The sequence below is a fragment of the Periplaneta americana genome, chromosome 3, assembly GCF_040183065.1.
Source record: "Periplaneta americana isolate PAMFEO1 chromosome 3, P.americana_PAMFEO1_priV1, whole genome shotgun sequence".
Lineage (NCBI taxonomy): Eukaryota > Metazoa > Arthropoda > Insecta > Blattodea > Blattidae > Periplaneta > Periplaneta americana.
This window is the reverse complement of record NC_091119.1, coordinates 45,099,549-45,124,122: the sequence shown is the minus strand read 5'-3', so window position 1 is coordinate 45,124,122 and position 24,574 is coordinate 45,099,549. Positions and strand designations below refer to the sequence as shown.

Sequence of the window (24,574 nt, the reverse complement as noted above, 5' to 3'; positions counted from 1 at the left end):
ACACTTTACAACCAATATCATATATCAAGAAACAAATACGACAACAGACTCATCAAAACTGGAACACTAGATGGACGACATGCACAACTGGATCACTAAAAAGAGACACCTACTTCCCAACAATCCACGACCGACTCAAAAGCCATCACTTCAAACCCACTTTCGTAACAACGCAGTTTCTCTCAGGACATGGGAAATTTGGAACTTACTTCGACAGATTCAACATTCAAGCAGACATCGACTCTACATGCTCCTGCCGCGAAGACCTTCACAGTGTGAAACACCTTCTATTTGACTGTCCTATTATTGAAGCAAAGAGATTTCAAATAAAGACATTTTCTGGACTGCAACACCGAATACAGGACTCCACTATGTGAAGTGATCAAAAAGCCTTGTTGCTACAGACAATTCATAGCCTTGCTAAACTTTCTTTTTAAAAGACTGTAGATATATATTTCACCATTATCTATGCAAAAAAAAATTAGTAGTATAGATAAGTAGTGATAATTATAACAAAACTAAAACCCTATCATACCGCTTGGTGAATTAGGGTTCTTTTCCGCGGATATTTAATAATAATAATAATAATAATAATAATAATAATAATAATAATAATACACTGATCCTCAGTGTCATCATATTCACCAACGTTTTCTATCAATTTATGTAATATTCTTATGTAGACCTATTGATATTTAATTACCTTTTTCTTCCTCCTGAAAAAATTATTCTCTGTACTGTCACATAGAAGGTTTCATAAAATCAACGACAATATATGAGGCTGCCAATAAACCACTCAATATTCCACAATTGGACAGACGAGCGATCTGAATGCTATTTCTTCGGACGTGTGGCTTCCACATTCAAACTAATCTTGATAGACTATGTACATTAATTTCACTAATGATATGTTTGAACTTCTTATATATTAATTTATTGTGCTAATTCATATAAATACATTAAAGACATACAAGATGAAATGAGACATTCTGTAGCATCAGCAGTCCAGGTAATGACTCGATTTTTTTTTTTTTTTTTTTTTTTTTTTTTTTTTTTTTTTTTTTTGAACAGTTATCAAGGATGTAAAGTTGTTTTTTGCGTTCTCTATCTCTTTTTCCGATTTGCCTTTTCTTTGTACAGTAACAGATATTGAATGTAGAGATTCAGCAAAGATCTATAATACTGGTACATAAGTATTAGTTCCCATGTACCGGTACGAATTAAAGCACTGAAATGGAATTAAAATATAAAAATAAATTATTCTTCTAAAGCTATATATACAAATCACGTTAAAATATTTCATATTTAAAATTTTCACAAAACTAAACGTCACATCTCCAAGACAACAATATAGCATCACACTTCACACATGAGCCATGCTCTCAGAGCTGAGGTGAATAACAGCAAGTTAAGGGCCCTGTCATTGTACAACTGATCGAACAGCCAGCTGCTGGTCTTATTTTCACATGCTGAAGCAGAGGTGGACAAATTGTATGAATACAATAGCCTAATTATACATGTCCTATCACAGCTTGCATCTTGCCTCTTCTGTTTCTAGGATTGACGCAACTCCTCTTCAGATCAGAACCTGCTTCTTTCTATGTGAGATAATGCTAACACACACTTATTCACTTTATTTATTTATGCATTAATTTGTACAGTAATTCTTCAATGAAATGACTATTTATTATTATTATTATTAATATTGTTATTATTATTATTATTATTATTATTATTATTATTATTTACTTATAAAGGACTTTTAAGGAACCCGCAGGTTCATTGCCACCTGCCTTGGTCCCTATCCTGTGCAAGATTAATCCAGTCTCCATCGTCATATCCCACCTCCCTCAAATCTATTTTAATATTATCCTCCCATCTACGTCTCGGCCTCCCCAAAGGTCTTTTTTCCCTCCGGCCTCCCAACTAACACTCTATAAGCATTTCTGGATTCATCCATACGTGCCACATGCCCTGCCCATCTCAAACGTCTTTATTTAATGTTCCTAATTATGTCAGGTGAAGAATACAATGCATGTAGTTCTGCGTTGTGTAATTTTCTTCATTCTCCTATAACTTCATCCCTCTTAGCCCAAAATATTTTCCTAAGAAGCCTAGTCTCAAACACCCTTAATCTCTGTTTCTCTCTCAAAGTGAGAGTCCAAGTTTCACAATTTAACAGAACAGCTGGTAATATACCTGTAACTGTTTTATAAATTCTAACTTTCAGATTTTTTGACAGCAGACTAGATGACAAAAGCTTCTCAACCAAATAATAACACACATTTCCATATTTATTCTGCTTTTAATTTCCTCCCGAGTATCATTTATATTTGTTACTGTTGCTCCAAGATATCTGAATTTCTCCACCTCTTCCAAGGATAAATCTCTAATTTTTATATTTCGATTTCGTATAATATTCTGGTCACGAGACATAAGCATATACTTTGCCTTTTCGGGATTTACTTCCAAATCTATTGCTTTACTTCATTCAAGTAAAATTTTCGTGTTTTCCCTAATCATTTGTGGATTTTCTCCTAACATATTCACGTCATCCGCATAGATAAGGAACTGATGTAACCCGTTCAATTCCAAACCCTTTATGTTATCCTGAAATTATTATTATTATTATTATTATTATTACTATTATTATTATTATTATTATTATTATTATTATTATTATTAATGATCATTATCATCAACATCAATAAGTAGATTTTTAATTAGTAGTCTTAGGCTCATGATGTTTTGCCAATTGAAATTGTTGAAACCATCTTTTCCTTTCTCAGTACTTGCCAATACTTCTGCCAACGTTTCTACAGTTTTCAGTCCTCCTTGCAAGATGATTTTCTCATTTGTTTTTATGTTCCATTATTTTGTCTGTTAATTAAAACATGTTTACTTTTTATTCATATATTCTTCGTTCTTTCTTATCCAGAAGTGATCCGAAATTTAACTTAATATGCTTTTAACTGACTGAAGTTATCGTATGTTTATGCATATAGAAGCAGTAGGCCTATGTTGTATGAAGTATAGTATCAACTGCGTGCAGTGATGACGTTTTCAGGGAAGCAATTCCATGGAAACACTGTATGTAGGTAACAGGCATCGAAGCCCAGTTGAGCAATGGCATACATACAGGCACTGCTTCCCTTCATGTCACACTGCACACGCCACTGTATTGTATGAATCCATGGTACTATAACCCTTTAAAGGGCCAGAATGACAAGTCGGCTGCTGACCTTATGTCCACATGTGAAGCAGGGGTGGACAAATTGTATGAATACAATAGTCTAATTACACATGCCCTATCACAGCTTGCATCTTGCCTCTTCTGTTTCTGACGTAACTCCTCTTCAAATCAGAACCCGCTTCTCTGTATGTGGAATAATGCTGACCAGGGCTCCCCTTGTCTGGACCAGAATTTGGAACTCAGCCTATACGCAGCTGAATAACTCCTATCAGCCATGCCGGAGGGAGACAATGTTTTCTTACTTCTGTCGAGAAGACTTGAGAACTGCTTCTGTTCTCACACCACCTCATTTTTCGTTTCTTGCATGTCTTCAGAAGGCAGCTTGTTCCAGGGCTGCTCATCAGCTGATCCAAACAGCATGTACAATATCCACGTCGCCAGGTAGATGGCTGCCGACATGTAGAACACAATTGCCCATTGGCTGAGTGTTTGCTGCAATGTTAAAAACATCATGTTACTTATTATGTCACATAGAAATATTAGAGACACGAAGGTCTAAACCAGGCCTGCACAAACAGCGCTCAACAAGAGCACACGCTTCTTTGGAGCAGGAGAGCAGTGTTTACCGCTCGCCGAAACGGAGAGGAAGATACGTCAGAATGACATAGACTTGCTATAGGTAGAGGAGAGGGAAACGACCACTCAGTTATCTAGTGGAGTGCAGTGTGTAGGCCTATTCTCAGTAACTGTTTCACGTTGCTTACCTACTGCTACAGTACAGTATGGAGGAATCTAAAAGACGGAACATAAGATTTAACGATTAAGGGCCGTATTCATAGACATTCTTAGCGCGGGCTTCCGGCGGATGATCAGTATTTTTCGTATTCATAAACCAGTGTTAGCGATATGATATGATTTGAATTCTGTACAAGTAACCAGTGGATAGCCGGGGCTAGTTTAGCACGCTCGTAGCGTGTGCTGCAAAATGTCTGTGAATAGCACCCTTACAGCTCGAACTTATTGATCTTCAATGTGACCTAAGGGCTAAAGATCGTTTGAATAATACTACTAGCCTGGTTGAGTTTTACAAGACTAAACATTAGCAATAATATCCTCGACTACAGAGGCTGGCTGTGAAAATGATTGCTATGTTTGGCTCAACATTTATATTTGTGAGCAACTGGTTTCTATAATCAACTTTAATAAAGGCAGACATCGAACATCTGTAACTGATGTTTTATTATGATCTGTAGGCTACTGTTCCTTTCAGCTGCAAACAGCATAAAACCTCGTTTTGATGTACTGATAAATAAAAATATAACAAAATGATATTGCACATTTAAGTAGCTATAGAATTTCTATTACTTCTGTAAAATAAATATTTCTTTATTAATTAATAATAGTCCAAGATAGTTTTGCAAACACTGAACGGGAATTCATTTCATAAGCACTCGTAATAGTACTTCTTTTTGTGTATATTTTGTACGAGATCCACCCCTTCTTCCAGTTCACCCTTATACAGAGCGCAGCTAACATCTGCATTCCGCTCATGAGCTGTGAGCCAGCTCAGAGAGCGCAAACCTTGTGCAGGCCTGGTCTAAACCATTGTGCTAGTTTTATATCTAATTACTTATATGAAATCATGCTAGCTAGGTATATTTTTCTATTCAGCAACCTACAAATTACAGAGGATATACAGAATTTGTTTGTGTTATGACGTGAACATAGTCTGCAGGGCATGCCCCTGATTCAGAAAGCTTTAGCGCAACACCTTTTCTGTATGCCTATCGCATTAGAAATGACATGGTAAGACAAAGCAAGTAATCCCAGGATATTGTCTTTCCTTTTAGTAGTTGACAAAGACAGTGTAAATACATAAACATCTGGGAAAAGAAGAACATTCTCTGCCAGGGAAAACATTAAGCAAGTCAACTGCTCATATTGTTAGATAACAATATGAAGATGACATAGTACAAAATATTGGCGTGCAAGACTGTGAATGACTTTGTTGTCAAGTGCCTAGACATTGTATCAACAACTACATTTTATCTATACTGTACAAGGAATACTTTGACCTAGAAAATTTATTTGACTGTATCACTATAATCTCGCGTAGTGGTTTGTGGTTTACTAGGATGTTATAGTTTAATTTTCGGAATACTAAAGAGACATTTGACTGCGAACAAGAATTTTCTGGTAACTAAGTCACACCCATTTTCTTCATCGACAAATTTTCTGTATTTCTCACACTGAAGTTTTCTATAGACTGTGAGGATGGAACTAAAAAGTGGTGTCAGACTGCCTTTCATTGCCTCCTGATATGAATGACTAAAACCATCGTGAAATCTTCACCTAGTAGTGTCGAAAATTCCACTAGTAACGAGGTGGGGGCACTTATAAAGTAGATCATGATTTTAATAATATATTTTTGAGCTAGCCATCTAGAAATGGCCTTGTTTGGATTCTTCTCATTCAGGGATAGGTTCTTTATATGTATAATTCCGATTTTATAATATATTCACACCTTTCTGTGCACAATACAGTTTCACTATAAAACCACTTTATTCCTATGTTCTTTTCCAGTCTTCCCTAGCAATCCAGTATCCCTATTCTAAATTCCCCTAACACAGGGTTATGTTGTAAAACTATGAAACAGGATTTTACCTTCATTCAAATATGGCCAATGCATTGGTAGGGTTTTATTACCCTTGAAATCCGTCACTCTCGTCGTGGTTTGAATGCATGAATCTCGGATTCACACAAAGGATTACTAGGGGAGTTGTAACACAAAGGATTACTAGGGGAGTTGTAACATTTTTTTTAGACATTTTCGTGTAAGAGAATCCTTTGATACAGACCTTGCCATTAATGAGGATGCCCGTAATGGAGGGAGACACGATTCCCATGGAATTGAGCACAGTGTAGGAGATGCCAGCAGTTGTACCAGCGAAGTTGTTCCCGAGGTCCACATGGCTGATGAAGCTGCCACCTTGGTAGACGCCTACGAAGGTCATGGTTGCAATTAGTAGTACCAGTATGACTGTGGAGTTGCAGCCCATGAACGGGATGGTCACAAGGCAGGCAACGGAGCCCACAGCACCTGCAATAAGAGCATCCATTCTTGTACCTAGATAGTGAAGGCTGAAAGATATTCTTTTTACACTTCATGAAGGCGTATGAGGCACATGGAGGTAGTGATCCATGCTTCCATGACGTTGGCAGTAGAATGAGGTGGTACGTACAGCACCATATTTCTATCCCTGGGAAGAAGGTTACTCAATTTTATAGGAGACTGAGTAGATACCAGGGCCAAAGTTTGATAATGAAAAAAATCCCCTACCACCCGGAATTGAACCCGAAACTTCATTTCGCAGTAAATACCTGTACCAACTGAGCTAACTCGCCACCATCCTAATAGTAGGTACAGTAGTAGCAAAAAAAACCGGACCGAACCTTGTAGCTGATTTCAGAGCCTTGTTCACTCCAGAGCACGATAGACTGGTAACTAAGACTTTCGTGGTTGGAATCCTGCCTGGGAAGGAAACTTTTTTTTGTTCCTTATACAAATTTATTCCCAATACTTCTCGATTGCTGGTAAAATTCATGTTCTGGGAATAATAAGTCATTAAGTAGTAAAATATCGCTGCAATCGAAATTGGGAATAAATTGGAATAAGGAACAAAAAAAAAATTTCCTTCCCAGGCAGGATTCGAACCACGAAAGTCTTAGTTACCAGTCTATCGTGCTCTGAAGCAAACAAGGCTCTGAAATCAGCTACAAGGATAGGTCTGGTTTTTTTTTTTGCCACTACTTGCATAATATATATAATTTTTTATTTAATTCTCCATCTCAGATCTTTTACATCCCACTGCTGAAGATGCTGAATACTTGGTGCAGTAATTTTTGTAATAATGTAGTACTAATGCTGTGTTACAATTACTTTCCATAGATATAGGCTAATTCGGAAAATTAATAATTATTTATTCGAATGACAAGTACATAGATAACTTATCATTGACCTAAACACAACCTCAAGATTAAAATAATATAACTTGATACAACTTAAAATTAAATCTAATGAAGTAACTAAACAAAATCCTAAAAGAACTAAAAACTATGAACTAAACAGAGACATGAGGCTTCTCGCTTCCCAGTTGTCAAAATTCCATATTCATTCCCCCCCACCCTCCCCACAGGTTATGATGTCATATGTTTCAATGGCCTATGTCTGTCTGATTGCTGACCACGAACCATGTGCTGTTTTACTACCGTCTACATTATCATAATTGTGTTGTCATTAATGTCCAGACATTTAGAGGTAGCCTATATGATATTACACCTGTTGCTGAGATGATTATTTGCAACATTTGTGCATAAGTAATCATCAGTATTTTGGAATTTCATTCATTAAATAGGTGCAGTATATTTTGATACTTCAGTTTTATATGCAGATTGTAAATTTCTTGTGTCTGGGAATGTTACATTTAACAGAAACATCTTTCTGCTAACACATGTTGCTTTGAATATGCCACTGTTCAGTTTTGTGTAGAACGATAATATGTGATTTGTTTTGTTTAATTGTTTTTTCTGCTGCTATACTTCTATCACAGTTTATCTTTATGGAACTGTTTTTTAGTATTCTGCATTAATTATAATATTAATCAGTGGCGTATACTGGTTTAAGGGTCTGGGCTACCACTGACCCTATTATTACACAAAATATATTTTAAAAACCCTATAATAAAATTCCTTACCTATTTATATGTAAATTCCAGACGTCTTGATTGGGACGAAAATACTTTGATGACTTCGTCATTGAAATTACAGTTGGGTCGCTTGCGAAGTTTCTGTAGAAATGACTTTTCAATGGACATCAGTGCCAAGCCTGATAAACGTTCTTGTGTATGAGTTGATCTACAGTAGGATTTTATTCTCTTCAATGCAGAAAATGTTCTTTCTACCGATGCTGACGTAGCTGGTATTGTCACAATTAATGTTGCCAATTTAAGGACTTCAGGAATAACTTGGTTCAGCTGGTTTTCATATATGGCAGATAATATTTCATGGATAGGTTTGTTCGAAAAATCAAAGACTTCTGCTGAATATATTACACTTAATTCATTTTTCAAACGTACTTGATCAAAGTGACTGTTATAGGACTGAAATAATTTGTGTAGTGCCTCATTCGGGAAGTTTTCTCTATAAGCAGAAAATTTTTGAGAATCTAGAAGATGTGTGAACTGAAGCTTTCCATAATCAGAAAATCTGTCGGTAATTTCCATGTGCATACGATCTAGTATGCTGTAGTACAGCTGCCTGTATTTCAATTCATCATCTCCTTGTCTTCGCTTTAATGGTGGTTCCATTGTATTGTCTGAAGAATTTTCATTTTCCATATTACTCCATATGGACGGAAACCCACTACGTCTGAACTCGGATATAGTATTTTTTAACTTTGATACCTCTTGCAAGCAGTATGCTATGTCTAGACTTTTTGTCTGAAGAATATTGTAGAGCACATCTGTATGTGCGAACACTCTAGCATAGACTTCAAGAAGAAATATATTCTGAAACTGTGTGAAAAAATACAAATATCCTTGAGCCTGCACAATTACATCATCCCAGTTTTCTTCAGAGTCTTTACAAATGATATTTTCAAAGAAAGCAGTCAGTTGTTCTCTGTATTCCTTTACTGTATTTACAAGCCGAGATGTAAAATTCCATCTAGTTGGTGCTACTTTTGGGAGTTTCTTTTTCATAAATTCCTTGAGTTTTTCTTATCTTTTAGGAGATGATGAGAAAAATGCAGCTAAACCCGTCAGTGTTTTGAAAAAAATGCGGCATTCTGGAATGGATAAAGTAGTTTGTTGCAAAACTAAATTGAGAACATGGCTGTAACAATGGACAAATAGTGCTTGAGGATACTTTTCTTGGAACTTTTGTTTTTAAGCCATTAATATTTCCCGCCATAACTGAAGTACCATCGTATATCTGTGCAATTAACTTATTGCCGACATTGTATTCTGCTATAACACCTTCCACATGCTGAAACAAAGCAGCAGCAGTTTTGCCCGAACCGACATTTGTGAATCCTATAAACCGTTCTTGAACATTGGCAGTACTGTCGACGTATCTTAAAACAGTGGACAATTGACTCTGATTAGAGCAGTCACTTGTTTCATCAACAACAATGGCCACAAAAGGTGTTTCTTCTATTTCAGATTTTATGTTCTTTATCATAACCCCACTTATAGCAAATATTAAGTCATTCTGAATTGCGGGAGAAGTACCACGGAATACTGTTGAACTCTCAAGATGATTGGCCAGTAAATGGTCAAATTCACTTAAGGAACTTAAATATTAAATATAATTTCCTCTATTGTCTGATTCCACACTCTCATTATGACCTCAAAAAGCCAATTCTTGTTTTCCTAGAAAGCAGACTGCGTTAATAAGACGCAGTAAAATCTCCCGATTTTTTTTCACAAGAGCATTGTGTTGGTTGATGTGTAGAGCTTTTTGCTTATCTAGCTGTAAATCAATTCTTGTCTTCCCAAAGTTTGCAAAGTTCATGCTACTATAAATATGAGCTTTTGATTTGTCGTGTTTTAGGACTGCCGTTCGAAGGGAGTTCATATTAGAAAACCCCTCTTTTGACCACACATTAGTTTCGCGGCTAAATAACAAACATGGCCAGCAAAATAGTTTAGACAGTTTAAACTACCACACAACCAATTCCACTTACCATATGATGTTGAAGTGAAATGGCGTGTGTACTCACGCTGTTTTTCTTTTACGTCCATGGACAAATTTAACTCAGGAGTTGGTCTTTCCATTTTCACAATTTCAACTTTCTCGTTGTATGTACGACGGTTAAAAGGCACTTTTAATAAACCTTCTATTACACAGTCATTTTCAACACAAACCTCTCCAGAAACTTGTTCTGCCATATTTTTCACAATATCACTTAATTGGGAAATTAAAAACTTAATAATTCACAATTAATATAACTCTAAGACACTCGAACAAATCACAAATTTAAAATACTGCACTGCAAGAACACAATCACAGTAATGAGCTAGCGTACTAAGCTTATTGTTGCTTCGCGCCTTCCAAGAAACTGATCACGAGAGCGGCAACTCACCCGCCTACACTACACGATAGAAACTGAAGGGAGTGGGGACGGGCAGTTGTGCGACGTGAGCGGAACGGTCACAGGCTACCCTTCGTAGCAGCGGTTTCTCCAGTGATGCCGCCTTGACAACTTGTTTCTTTTCGAGAGCAGAGAGCGCATATAAATCTAACAATTACTTTAATTTTAATCACTGTGGTAAAACTAATACGGTAATACAAAATTATTACATTATGTTATATTATAAACTTTTTCTTTTGTAATTTCCTTGGGCGGTAGCCCCGGTAGTCCGCAAAATACGCTCCTGATATTAATAATACGGTACATTTTCGGTTAACAGTATTTAATAGGGAATTATGATGGAAAATTTTAACTGGTACATTATAATGCTTCGATTTGTAATGACCTCGGATTATTGTTTGACATTTTGCTATTATATGAGAGTACAATGTAAGCATGGGACTTTCGTCAGCTTAATTGCCCACTTGAAGCTGTCTCTCTTTCTATATGCAGCTGTTAGAACTGCGTCTAAAACATGTTTCAGACTACTATGAACCCTATTTAATTATTCAAGGTACCGGTAACTAGTTATCACATAAAATATTATTTTGATTAATCTGTTTTGGTATTATTGGCACAAATTTCATACCAGTACCGGTACCTATATTTATATTTAGCTCGCAACTGGTACTGGTAGCTTCAAGTAGTTTGTTTCGCATGATGTCATGTATTGAATGCACCTTTTTTGTATTCTAATGAAATTTGTTTTGTCCATATTCAACATTTTGAGTTCTATGTACGATGTGGATTGTTAATGTGAAGTTTATTATGATCGGAACATTATGTTCACTTATTGCGATAATTATATATTGTTTTAAATTTCATTACTATATATTGTATATACGCGAATACTCCACGCACGTTTTTTCCGGAATTTAGGAAAGGAAAACTGGGATGTGCGCATTATTTGAAATAAGGGTTGTTTTTTTTTCTCTCCTAAAATTAGGGTGCACGGATTATCTGATGGCTAGGAATATTTGCGTATATACAGAGTAGCCCAAAAAAATGTATACACTGTTTGTTTATGAATAACTTTGAGCGTATTCCGAATCTCACCGGTGAGCAATCCGATGGCATCACGGTGTTCCGAATTCCACCGATGACGTCATTGATGCTCCACCGGTGTCACAGCGGTGCCATCAACTTGCAGAGGTGGTGGCAGTCTCCATTAGCCGCCATCAGTGAATCTGATTGGTTATTGTATAGGGCGGGAATTAGCAGACGAATAACATTGTGCACTGTTATGTCATGGCAGTGTGTTCTGCTTTAGTTCTGCTGTATTGTTTGTAATGAGCACAACGTAAAAACAATATGTTAATGGCTTATGAGCGAACATGTCAACGGACCAGTTATTACTATCGGTTCAAGAAATAAATTGTTTATGCTATCTTTTCTTTGAACGAGATGGGAGTACGAAAATTTCGCAAAATTTTGCTAGCGTAGCACAGAAAACAACTTGTACAGTCGCCATGACAGCATCGATCCTTCCAGCAGTTTTGTTCCTTATTTCGCTGCAACGTGACGTCATTGATGCCACGCTGATCGGAACAAATTGAGATAAAATTCTCATTTTCGGGGAAATTGTAGCTTAATATTGTTAGTTGACAGTGACCAGAGAAGCGCGCAGGTGTGTGTGAAAACAAAATGGCGGATGCAAAGTTGTCGTTCGAACAACAGAAGGCGATTTTGAAGTGGTATTTTAAGTTTGAAAACATTAGTGAGGTACAGCGACAATGATGGAACGAGTTTTAAACAATGACGCCGATGTGTCTAACAATTGTGCATATTCGGGACAAATTCGAAGCCAATGGTACTGTTAACGATATGCTTAAATGATGCTCCAGGTGACCTGTAACAGCAACAACTGCAGCTTCCTTCACAGAAGTGTTACAACAATTTACACGTATCTGTGCTTCAGTGGCTGACCATGACAATATCTTTGAAAAATATTGGAGTGCAAGAGGTCAAATGACTTTATTGTGAAACGCCTGGCATTAGAAAACAACAATAACAATTTACACATTCACCACAGAAATCTGTGACATAGTGTGCACGTGAAACTGGAGTCAGTCGATCAAGTGTAGCCTACAGCGAATTTTGAAGACTGCAAAGTGGAAGGTATACATTCCAAGACTGCTGCATGCAATAAATGAGGACGACCCTGATCGACGAATTCAGTAGGTACTGTGAGTTGTTTGGAAACATGGTGCGCGAGGATGGGGAGTTTGCAGGGAACACTGTCTGGTCTGACGAGGCACAATTCAAACTGGATACCTACAAAATTGCGTGTACTGGACTCCCGAAAATCCGCACATCCATCAGGACAAAGCTGTGGTGTGGTTTGTCCTCCAGGTTTGATTCGGCTGTTCTTTGAAGGCACAAGTACCGGTGCGGTATATCTCGAGATGCTTCAGACAACAATTTGTACCTGTCATCCAAGAGCTGTATGGAGACGAAAGATTTTATCTGCAACAAGATGGAGCTCCAGCATCGAGATGTCAGGGCGTATCTGGATGAAACTCCACCCAGACGATGGATGGGTTGAAAAGGTGCTGTCGAGTACCCAGCACAATCCTCAGACCCTAAAGGATGTTGTTTATCAGGAAAAGTCAGTTACACTGGATGCAGAACAAATCGAAATTTAATGTCATGTGCAGCTATCACACTTGACACGTTACAGAACTTAGTTTATGGAGCAGTTTGGCGACATCGACAGTGTTTGGATGCTGATGGTGGCCATTTCGAACACGAATGTTAAGCTACAATTTCTCCAAAAACGAGAATGTTATCTCAATTTGTTCCAAAGTTATTGATGAACAAACAGTGTATACATTTTTTGGACTACTCTGTATAACATGTACGAGTAGCTTGAACGTCTCTTTCAGTAATTTATCATCGTCATCATCATCGTCGTCGTCGCTGTTTTGGTATTATTATTATTATTATTATTATTATTATTATTATTATTATTATTATTATTATTATTATTATTATTGAAAGATGATAAATTATGAGTTTCTATGATGATGATGACGACAACGACTATTTGGCATCAGTAGAAACATGGAGGAATGAAAATCTCCCCAAATAATCGAAATGCTTAGAGAAAACATGTGCCCTAGAAAAGTAAGGCACTACTATACTTGTTTTTTTTTTTTTAAGATGGGACATGACAGGAGCGTTGCGATCGGAAAAACAACTGAATGTCATGTAGCGTGGTAGGTCTATTGCTATGGTAACAACGGTTGAGTTGCAAAACTTACCGTTCCCACCTGACGAGTGCTTAATAGTTCTCTTGGCGACATTTATTGTGCCTACAATTTTAGCATTGGTATGTTTCGTGTTTGATTCTCTGTCGATTTTTGTATTGTTTTCTTACCTTCGCGTCAATTGTCAATTAATGTTTTAACGTCAGCCATCTTAACGTCAATTGCTAGCTTCCATCAGCTGCCAGCATGGTAGTTCATATTGGCAACAAAGCACTGTAGTTCCAAGCTTGGCCGCTTAACTGTCATGTCCCATCTTTCACAAAAACAAGTATACAATTCTACATAGTGCACTACTATAGGCCTACACTTAATGCCTTTCTATCTTGATACTTACTGATGCCGTTGAATATGCGGTAAGCTGTTATTTTGGAGATGTAACCATTCTTACGCAGCCATTGGGATAAGTAGCCAAACAATATATTTGACAGAGTGTTGAAAACGTAAGGCAAGGATGACAACTCTCCACTCTGTGAACGAAAAATAAGTGATATACTGTACATAGTAGTTCTACAAATGGTTGTAGATTAATATAGAAGTCAGTATTAATCAAGTCAACCTACAGCTTGTAAATCGAAGTGGAGAATGTTGCTGAGATATGTTGGTAATTCTGACAACATTGTGTATCCAATCCAGCAGTATCCGGCACCCATGATAATGTGAATCCACAGTGGAACACATGTGAGGATGGCAACCCATGGCACTGGAGCTGATGCCTAACAACAAAGATATTCTTATAGAGTGCTAACTTCACGTATAACTTTTTGTCTGTGTGTAGCTGTTCTTTATGGTTATGAAACTTGGACTCTCACTTTGAGAGAGGAACATAGGTTAAGGGTGTTTGAGAATAAGGTGCTTAGGAAAATATTTGGGGCTAAGAGGGATGAAGTTACAGGAGAATGGAGAAAGTTACACAACACAGAACTGCACGCATTGTTTTCTTCACCTGACATAATTAGGAACATTAAATCCAGACGTTTGAGATGGGCAGGGCATGTAGCACGTATGGGCGAATCCAGAAATGCATATAGAGTGTTAGTTGGGAGGCAGGAGGGAAAAAGACCTTTAGGGAGGCCGAGTCGTAGATGGGAAGATAATATTAAAATGGATTTAAGGGAGGTGGAATATGATGATAGAGAATGGATTAATCTTGCTCAGGATAGGGACCAATGGCGAGCTTATGTGAGGGTGGCAATGAACCTCCGGGTTCCTTAAAAGCCAGTAAGTAAGTAAGTAAATAATATTAATTCGTTTAATTATTTTTGTATTTCAAAAGCCCATCTACAGTCTGCCATAAGATATTGGCTTATTATGTCTTATTTACCATCTTATTGTACTATACTGTATGTCTGCAGTTTTAACCAAAATGATGGCCCATATTATATCTTTACATATCAAGAAGAAACTGGTACCTAGTCGGTAATTTTGTCCAGAGATCTCATCGTTAAGGCATAAAAACTTTTATGTGTAAAATCTGCTAACTTTCTTAAGAAATTCGTGTTTAGAAGTTTTATTGGCCCTTGAAATTCCATTTCACTAAAACCAATGAACCTCGAACCATTAAATTGCATGTTCTGTGATACTCCGAATATACAACAATGAGATATGAAAGTAGTCCAGCAACGGCTATTGTAAGGTGCTTTGTCGTGATTTGTGTGGAATGACTAGGAGATTTCATGATGAACCTCGGGATAGTAGTACCGGTATATATTTATTTAACCTGGTAGAGATAAGGCCATCAGGCCTTTTATTCCTCTCTACGAGGGGATTACAGCTACAATATTAAGACTACAGCTACAGTTATAATTACAATTAATATTAAATTTACAATTACAATAAAAATCAAAGTACCGTACTAAAAGATTACCTGATTAATAAAGGCTAGACAATTGGATTTTCAAAATGCTCACCATGCTATGCATTCTCCTTGATCATTTGTTTTATCTGGTGAGATAATATATCAGTACCAACCTTCTTAGTTGTCTCGCCATTTGAGCTGAGTATGTAGTTTTTTTCTTCATCTGAGATTCGAGGGTGTTCCTCAGGTGTATCGTACATAAGTAAGAACCATGGTACAATGAAACAAATTGAAATTCCTCCAAAAATGTAGAATGGTAGTGGCCACCCTCCAGCTTTGGCCATAATCCCAGAGAGCACCATTGCAATGATCGTACCAACAGTATTACCTGTAACAAACCCGGCGAATTAGGTAAAACAAAAAAAAAACTTTATCTGTTTACTTTTGATTACTAGATGCTTTACCTACTGCATCTGGTCTACTGACCATTTGGCCTATTGGTATTTTTCCTATCGAATTTCGCCTACTGGTATTTAACCTACTGCATTTCACCTACTGTAATTCAGCCTAATGGTACTTTATCTATTGTAGTAGGCTACTACTTCTTACTTACGGTACTTACTTACAAATGGCTTTCAAGGAACACGCAGGTTCATTGCTACCTTCACATAAGCCCGCCATCAATCCCTATCCTGTGCAAGATTAATCCAGTCTTTATCATCATATTCCACCTCCCTCAAATCCATTTTAATATTATCCTCCCATCTACGTCTCGGCCTCCCCAAAGGTCTTTTTCCCTCCGGTCTCCCAACTAACACTCTACATGCATTTCTGTGTTTACCCATACGTACTACATGCCCTGCCCATCTCAAACGTCTGGATTTAATATTCCTAATTATGTCAGGTGAAGAATACAATGCGTGCAGTTCTGCGTTGTGTAACTTTCTCCATTCTCCTGTAACTTCATCCCCCTTAGCCCCAAATATTTTCCTAAAAACCTTATTTTCAAACACCCTTAATCTCTGTTCTTCTCTCAAAGTGAGAGTCCAAGTTTCACAACCATACAGAACAACCGATAATATTACTGTTTTATAAATTCTAACTTTGAGACAGTGCTGTTTCATCATTAAAATTGTTAAATCTTGTAGTTTCATTATTGAACTTACACCAGTTTGCAGACTTTATTTTCCATTTTGTTTTAGGTAGCATGTTATCTGGCGAGTTATTTGTAGAGAATGAAAATGTAATATAAACAGGAAGATGATCACTTGACAGATCTTCACTAACACTCCAGTGTTTTAAATTATCATATATGCACATAGAATTATTCCAATTCAGAAACAACTAAGTAAACTAAAAGAACTCCAAAAGCAAATAACATTTCAATGGATACCTAGTCATTGTGGTATAGCTTGAAACGAGAAAGTCGATAATATTGCAAAACAGGCAACATATTTGCAACCACGACCTCTTCAAGTGATATCTCTATCCAATGCTTTTGCTTCAGTAAAGTCTCATTTTACAAACCTATGGATCAACAATTGGCTCTCTTCCGACAAAGGAAAAATTTTACAGTCTGTACAAAAGAAACCAAATGACCTGGAAATGTACAAAAACTTGCCCAGACATGTTCAAACATTTTTAACAAGAGCCAGAACAGGTCACAATGTCACTCAATGGCACCTACACCGATTTCAGATTTCTGATAATCCTACTTGTCTGTGGTGTAATAATCATGATGAAGATATGGAACACATTCTTCTATTCTGTCCATCCATAAACCACAAAAGAAATAAATTAAAATCATCAGTACCAGTTGCAGAATACACAGCCCTGCAGTATATATTGACTATACCCCACCTCTACCTACCAGCAACAGGCATCTATAATGAACACCGATCAAAATACCCCTCATTTCTCGTGAAAAATAACAACTGAATATACTACAGTGGACTATAGTGGACTTTATGTTGTCAGCAAACAGCTGGATACATTAAGAAGATTGATTGATAAATTCTAACTTTCAGAATTTTTGACAGCAGACTAGATGACAAAAGCTTCTCAACCAAATAATAGACTACCGGTACTAATTCTACAGCAACTATTACAACTACTACTACTACTACTACTACTGTTTTTACTTATTGGACTTGACATTCATTGTATTGTGTATTATCATTGTCTTCGAAACCCTGGTAACATGTTTATGGAATTGAAGTTCGAAAATCAAAATTTACAGAGTATGGCAGCTGAGTTCATTCCAGAATCAAGAGGCGACAATCAATTATCTCACTCCAGATTTTTTTACTACTGACAGTGTAGAAACCCAAGAAACAGTAATATTGGGTCTGCATCTGAAAAGGGCTGTGCAATGGGCGCACTGTCACAGAAGGCAAAACACTCATAGTCCTGGAGACCAGAGAACACAACCATGCATAAAATGTGGAATCCGTCCAGGAAAAAAGAATTGTCGCCAATTTAAAACGTTCTGCATTGACTCATCCAGAAACACCTCCAACAAGATTAATTAGAAAAGAGTTGCGTGAAGTCCCTGACGCTATTCTACCTCGACTACCAGAAAGAGGCTTCTTGAAAAGGAGCATGAATCGTACTCGTCAACATACACTGTCTGCAAATCCTGAAAACTTGGAGGCTATGTACAACGTGAAGAGGATAATGAACTTGCAGAGTACCTCATAGCTTGCAGTAACAATTTTACATTGTAAACAAATTTGGTCCTGTGGAAAAAAATTTGCATTGTAAACTTTCAACTCTAATTAAATTTACAAATATTAACTTTAGTCAATTATGTTCTTTATTTTATTTATTTATTTATTTTTTTTCCAATTTACATTCTAAACTTACAATGGTATGCAACTATAGGCAAATTAATGCAGTGGAACTGTTGACAGTAGACCAAATGTTGTAGTAGGACAATTTTCAGCAGCCCAAATGCAGTATAACAAATGCAGTACCGGTAGGTCATGTGTCCTGCTACACTTTGCTTTCTTTCTATACACTGCTGAAATATTTGCCTCCATAGCATAGTGAGAGATTAGTGTACGCAAATATCTCACTTACCTGACATGAAGAGACTTCCAATAAATGACCTCTCATCTATAGTGAACCATTTGGACAAGACGATACTCGATGTTGGAATAATTACACCCTAAAAAATGAAAAGTGAGAAATGTAAATTATATTGTGTGATCTTCAAAATATGTCTTCATTCATTTCTGCAGACTTTTACTGTTATTAATTGATTGTGAGAACATTTCAGTTTGAAGGAGTAGCCTAATTGGTAGTAAATAATTGTTATTAACCAGATGTGGAGCTTATATAAATGAGAAAATACTTTAAGATATTTATTAGTATTCTCATAGAAACATTATTCAGTTATATTAAAGAATTGTTATGTAAAGAACTGCTCATATATTATTTACTCTCTCCATGTACACGTTTTCACTGTTCCCTTCCATAACATATTTGATGTAGCCTAATACATGTAATCTGATACTTCTTTTTTCAATTATTCAGAGTCATAGTGGGCCAAGCGCCATTTATTAAAAACAGAGAAAGCAAGGGTTAAAGTTAAGTGAATACCATAGTTTAATGAAGATTTACATATAATTTAGTTTTAATGTGTATACTTTATATTACTTGCTACATATTTGCATTGAATTATGGTAATAACTTCATTTTAACCCTTCGTTTTATACGGTTTTAGTAAATGGCGCTTGGCCCACTATGGTTCTGAACCCTTCATTTCTTATTTGGTTCTATACTAAACAGTTTTTTCTGCTTTATTTTAATGTCAGTTGTTAAGTTAATACTAGGGTGACTAGATTTTCAGACACATAAAGTAGGAACCATTCCTAAAAGTGGTCATGTATATATGTGCTACAAATATGGAATTACAATTAATATAGCAGTAGAATAGACATCACGACAATAGAGTTATATTATACTCTATTGCCATTGGTGATGAAGTCATTCCAAGTTTTATGAAATTTCAATGTCTATCGCTGAAGAAAAGCTTATACAACGAAAATATTATTTCACCTTCACAATTATTATGATACTGGTATCCTTACAGTTCGGAAACAGAAATGCATGTGAGTGCGAGTTTTCTTCCATACGCCATTACCGTGAAGCAAAACACATTATCCTTAATAAATGTCAGTTTTGTAAAGTGTAATTGAGTAAAATGTAGGCTACTAAACTTTTTTATGTAAGAATATGAAAGTGTACTTTAAAAAATATTTTTTGAAATTATTACTTTTGCATGTGTTTCATGTTACATGCGACATAAAATGTATAAAAATAAAATCTTTACATATCACCAATATCGAAAGCTATTGAAAGTTAGTAGTATATCGTACTATATCATGTCTCAGTAACGCCAGTAGTGAAACATTGCCAGCTGAAATGTGTCCATTTGATCAAGTAGCCATCACTTTATGAATATAGGGTTGTTTTATGTTTGGTCTTACCGAAGCAGCTCCAACCAGCACCCTGGCAGCAATGAAGGCCGCGACATGCAATCTGGCCGCCAGAGGACTCAGCAGTGTGAACAGCCCAGCAAGGAACACTCCTGGACCGATCACGACTTTGGGGCCCAGAATCTCACTCAACCTGCCTCCCAATAGCTGTGTTGCCACGTAGCCATAGTAGTAAGCTGACAGCGTGTAGCCCTGAGTTTCTTCATCCCATTCGAACTCTCCTTCCTAGAGATTCATGTGAGATACATTAAATTCGTTATCTACTTTATTCCGTAAGGTGGTGGTGGTGGTGGTGGTGGTGGTGGTGGTGGTGGTGGTGGTGGTGGTGGTGGTGGTGGTGGTGGTGGTGGTGGTGGTGGTGGTGGTGGTGGTGGTGGTGGTGGTGGTGGTGGTGGTGGTGGTGGTGGTGGTGGTGGTGGTGGTGGTGGTGGTGGTGGTGGTGGTGGTGGTGGTGGTGGTGGTGGTGGTGGTGGTGGTGGTGGTGGTGGTGGTGGTGGTGGTGGTGGTGGTGGTGGTGGTGGTGGTGGTGGTGGTGGTGGTGGTGGTGGTGGTGGTGGTGGTGGTGGTGGTGGTGGTGGTGGTGGTGGTGGTGGTGGTGGTGGTGGTGGTGGTGGTGGTGGTGGTGGTGGTGGTGGTGGTGGTGGTGGTGGTGGTGGTGGTGGTGGTGGTGGTGGTGGTGGTGGTGGTGGTGGTGGTGGTGGTGGTGGTGGTGGTGGTGGTGGTGGTGGTGGTGGTGGTGGTGGTGGTGGTGGTGGTGGTGGTGGTGGTGGTGGTGGTGGTGGTGGTGGTGGTGGTGGTGGTGGTGGTGGTGGTGGTGGTGGTGGTGGTGGTGGTGGTGGTGGTGGTGGTGGTGGTGGTGGTGGTGGTGGTGGTGGTGGTGGTGGTGGTGGTGGTGGTGGTGGTGGTGGTGGTGGTGGTGGTGGTGGTGGTGGTGGTGGTGGTGGTGGTGGTGGTGGTGGTGGTGGTGGTGGTGGTGGTGGTGGTGGTGGTGGTGGTGGTGGTGGTGGTGGTGGTGGTGGTGGTGGTGGTGGTGGTGGTGGTGGTGGTGGTGGTGGTGGTGGTGGTGGTGGTGGTGGTGGTGGTGGTGGTGGTGGTGGTGGTGGTGGTGGTGGTGGTGGTGGTGGTGGTGGTGGTGGTGGTGGTGGTGGTGGTGGTGGTGGTGGTGGTGGTGGTGGTGGTGGTGGTGGTGGTGGTGGTGGTGGTGGTGGTGGTGGTGGTGGTGGTGGTGGTGGTGGTGGTGGTGGTGGTGGTGGTGGTGGTGGTGGTGGTGGTGGTGGTGGTGGTGGTGGTGGTGGTGGTGGTGGTGGTGGTGGTGGTGGTGGTGGTGGTGGTGGTGGTGGTGGTGGTGGTGGTGGTGGTGGTGGTGGTGGTGGTGGTGGTGGTGGTGGTGGTGGTGGTGGTGGTGGTGGTGGTGGTGGTGGTGGTGGTGGTGGTGGTGGTGGTGGTGGTGGTGGTGGTGGTGGTGGTGGTGGTGGTGGTGGTGGTGGTGGTGGTGGTGGTGGTGGTGGTGGTGGTGGTGGTGGTGGTGGTGGTGGTGGTGGTGGTGGTGGTGGTGGTGGTGGTGGTGGTGGTGGTGGTGGTGGTGGTGGTGGTGGTGGTGGTGGTGGTGGTGGTGGTGGTGGTGGTGGTGGTGGTGGTGGTGGTGGTGGTGGTGGTGGTGGTGGTGGTGGTGGTGGTGGTGGTGGTGGTGGTGGTGGTGGTGGTGGTGGTGGTGGTGGTGGTGGTGGTGGTGGTGGTGGTGGTGGTGGTGGTGGTGGTGGTGGTGGTGGTGGTGGTGGTGGTGGTGGTGGTGGTGGTGGTGGTGGTGGTGGTGGTGGTGGTGGTGGTGGTGGTGGTGGTGGTGGTGGTGGTGGTGGTGGTGGTGGTGGTGGTGGTGGTGGTGGTGGTGGTGGTGGTGGTGGTGGTGGTGGTGGTGGTGGTGGTGGTGGTGGTGGTGGTGGTGGTGGTGGTGGTGGTGGTGGTGGTGGTGGTGGTGGTGGTGGTGGTGGTGGTGGTGGTGGTGGTGGTGGTGGTGGTGGTGGTGGTGGTGGTGGTGGTGGTGGTGGTGGTGGTGGTGGTGGTGGTGGTGGTGGTGGTGGTGGTGGTGGTGGTGGTGGTGGTGGTGGTGGTGGTGGTGGTGGTGGTGGTGGTGGTGGTGGTGGTGGTGGTGGTGGTGGTGGTGGTGGTGGTGGTGGTGGTGGTGGTGGTGGTGGTGGTGGTGGTGGTGGTGGTGGTGGTGGTGGTGGTGGTGGTGGTGGTGGTGGTGGTGGTGGTGGTGGTGGTGGTGGTGGTGGTGGTGGTGGTGGTGGTGGTGGTGGTGGTGGTGGTGGTGGTGGTGGTGGTGGTGGTGGTGGTGGTGGTGGTGGTGGTGGTGGTGGTGGTGGTGGTGGTGGTGGTGGTGGTGGTGGTGGTGGTGGTGGTGGTGGTGGTGGTGGTGGTGGTGGTGGTGGTGGTGGTGGTGGTGGTGGTGGTGGTGGTGGTGGTGGTGGTGGTGGTGGTGGTGGTGGTGGTGGTGGTGGTGGTGGTGGTGGTGGTGGTGGTGGTGGTGGTGGTGGTGGTGGTGGTGGTGGTGGTGGTGGTGGTGGTGGTGGTGGTGGTGGTGGTGGTGGTGGTGGTGGTGGTGGTGGTGGTGGTGGTGGTGGTGGTGGTGGTGGTGGTGGTGGTGGTGGTGGTGGTGGTGGTGGTGGTGGTGGTGGTGGTGGTGGTGGTGGTGGTGGTGGTGGTGGTGGTGGTGGTGGTGGTGGTGGTGGTGGTGGTGGTGGTGGTGGTGGTGGTGGTGGTGGTGGTGGTGGTGGTGGTGGTGGTGGTGGTGGTGGTGGTGGTGGTGGTGGTGGTGGTGGTGGTGGTGGTGGTGGTGGTGGTGGTGGTGGTGGTGGTGGTGGTGGTGGTGGTGGTGGTGGTGGTGGTGGTGGTGGTGGTGGTGGTGGTGGTGGTGGTGGTGGTGGTTCGATCATAGCTCGTACCCTCATTCACGTGTAATTCAGTTTGTCATCCTTCTATTCATCTATCCCTGCTCCCTCACCAGGTTATATAAGAGTATTGATGGGCAATGTGCCATTGCTCCTTATTTATAGTGCATCTTTCCAGTATTGTATTAATTATGTATCATGTTCAGTTAATATTTCATTATAGCCCATGTAAGCTTGTTAATGTGCATGAAAATGATTTTTATATTTAAGTATGACTTTACTATTTTTATCATTGTTTCATTATGTATTTCACTTCTGGTAGTGTGGAAGAGAAGGCCTCATGGCCTTAACTCTACGAGAATACATAAATAAATAAATATTGATACTGAATAATATTAGAAATTAAGAAGTCATATTTACTTGTATAAACACACTTAATTCTACTGAGTTTTAACGACCTCATAAGACACTCAACACAATAAATATATAAGAATGATTTGTGCATACAGTTGAACCAACTTACATCAACTTCTGACTTGTCCGCATCTTCTGGAACAGGACAAACATCCTGTTCTTCTTCGTTTCTTGGTATCATTGTTATGACATTATTCAAGTTCTGAGGTTCTGATGTGTTCTTGGGGGCAGAGCGGACCATTGCCACAATGACAACAGAGAGATCCACTTTCATCGTATATTGCAGCATGATTCCAGAGAAGCACATTGCTGCCACCACATAACGAGCTGGAATGAAGTTGAACATCCCCCCTGCACAACCTGCATAAAAGACGCACACACAGATGTGTTTTGTGTCAATCAGCATACATTCTCTAAACAGTGGGTAATGGGACAGTGTACCTGAGGCATCTTGCAGCAAAAGTGCACTAAGCAAGGCCCATAAAACCAATGCTTTTTTCTTAAGCTGGAATCCTCTATAGCACTTGAAATAAATGGGGAGTGCATTTACCATTATTACCATACCATATCGCGCTGGTTCGAGTCCTCATGGGGGAAGAAATTTTCTAATGAAATTTCGGCCAATGTATGGGACCGGTGCCCACCCAGCATCGTGATGCACTTGGGGAGCTACGATAGATAGCGAAATCTGGTTGCGAATACCAGCTATAATGGCTTGGGGGATCATCTTGCTAACCACACGATACCTCCATTCTGGTTGGATGATCGTCTACCTCTGCTTCGGTATGTGGGCGTGAGGCCAGCAGCCGGCTGGTCGGTCTAAGCCCTTCACGGGCTGTAGCGCCACAGATTATTTATTATTATTACCATACCATATTGTTTTTTAACCTACAAATATTAATTTTGCGTGGGCTACCAAGTTTATACCGTACATAACTACAAAAATTGTGCCATATATTACACGTTTAGTTACAGAGAATAGTGAAAAATACGCAAGATGATGCTAATTAAATTAATTATAGTACTTACCAACAACAATTTTAATAATCACTAAAATCATAAAAAAAACACTATGTAGAAAATGCTTATAGGCAGAGCTCACCAGCACATCTGGCATCATGGTACCGGTAGTCAGATTAGAATAATTTGAAATAACGTCCATGAAATATAAGCACATTGCAGAACCAGTAATAAATTTTATCAGATATTAATATGTATGCTAAATGGTACAAACACAAACTGATTCAAATATTAACATACATGACGGAGACAGTTACCTGCAGGCTTCTTGAGAATATTCTGCCCAGACATGTTATCAATG

General features: G+C 40.0%; 1 protein-coding gene across 1 annotated transcript; it reads right to left on the bottom strand.

Moving 5' to 3' along the window:
• Window positions 1–904: 904 nt before the first annotated feature.
• LOC138695992 (sialin-like) lies at window positions 905–24,571 on the bottom strand. The gene is made up of 9 exons (XM_069820444.1): window positions 24,531–24,571; window positions 23,363–23,613; window positions 19,943–20,176; window positions 18,531–18,618; window positions 15,623–15,837; window positions 14,215–14,367; window positions 13,989–14,121; window positions 6,052–6,293; window positions 905–3,685 (listed from the first exon to the last, which is right to left on the bottom strand). The coding sequence occupies exons 1-9, from the start codon at window positions 24,562–24,564 to the stop codon at window positions 3,530–3,532; spliced, it is 1,506 nt and encodes a 501-aa protein (XP_069676545.1). The 5' UTR covers window positions 24,565–24,571; the 3' UTR covers window positions 905–3,529.
• Window positions 24,572–24,574: the final 3 nt, after the last annotated feature.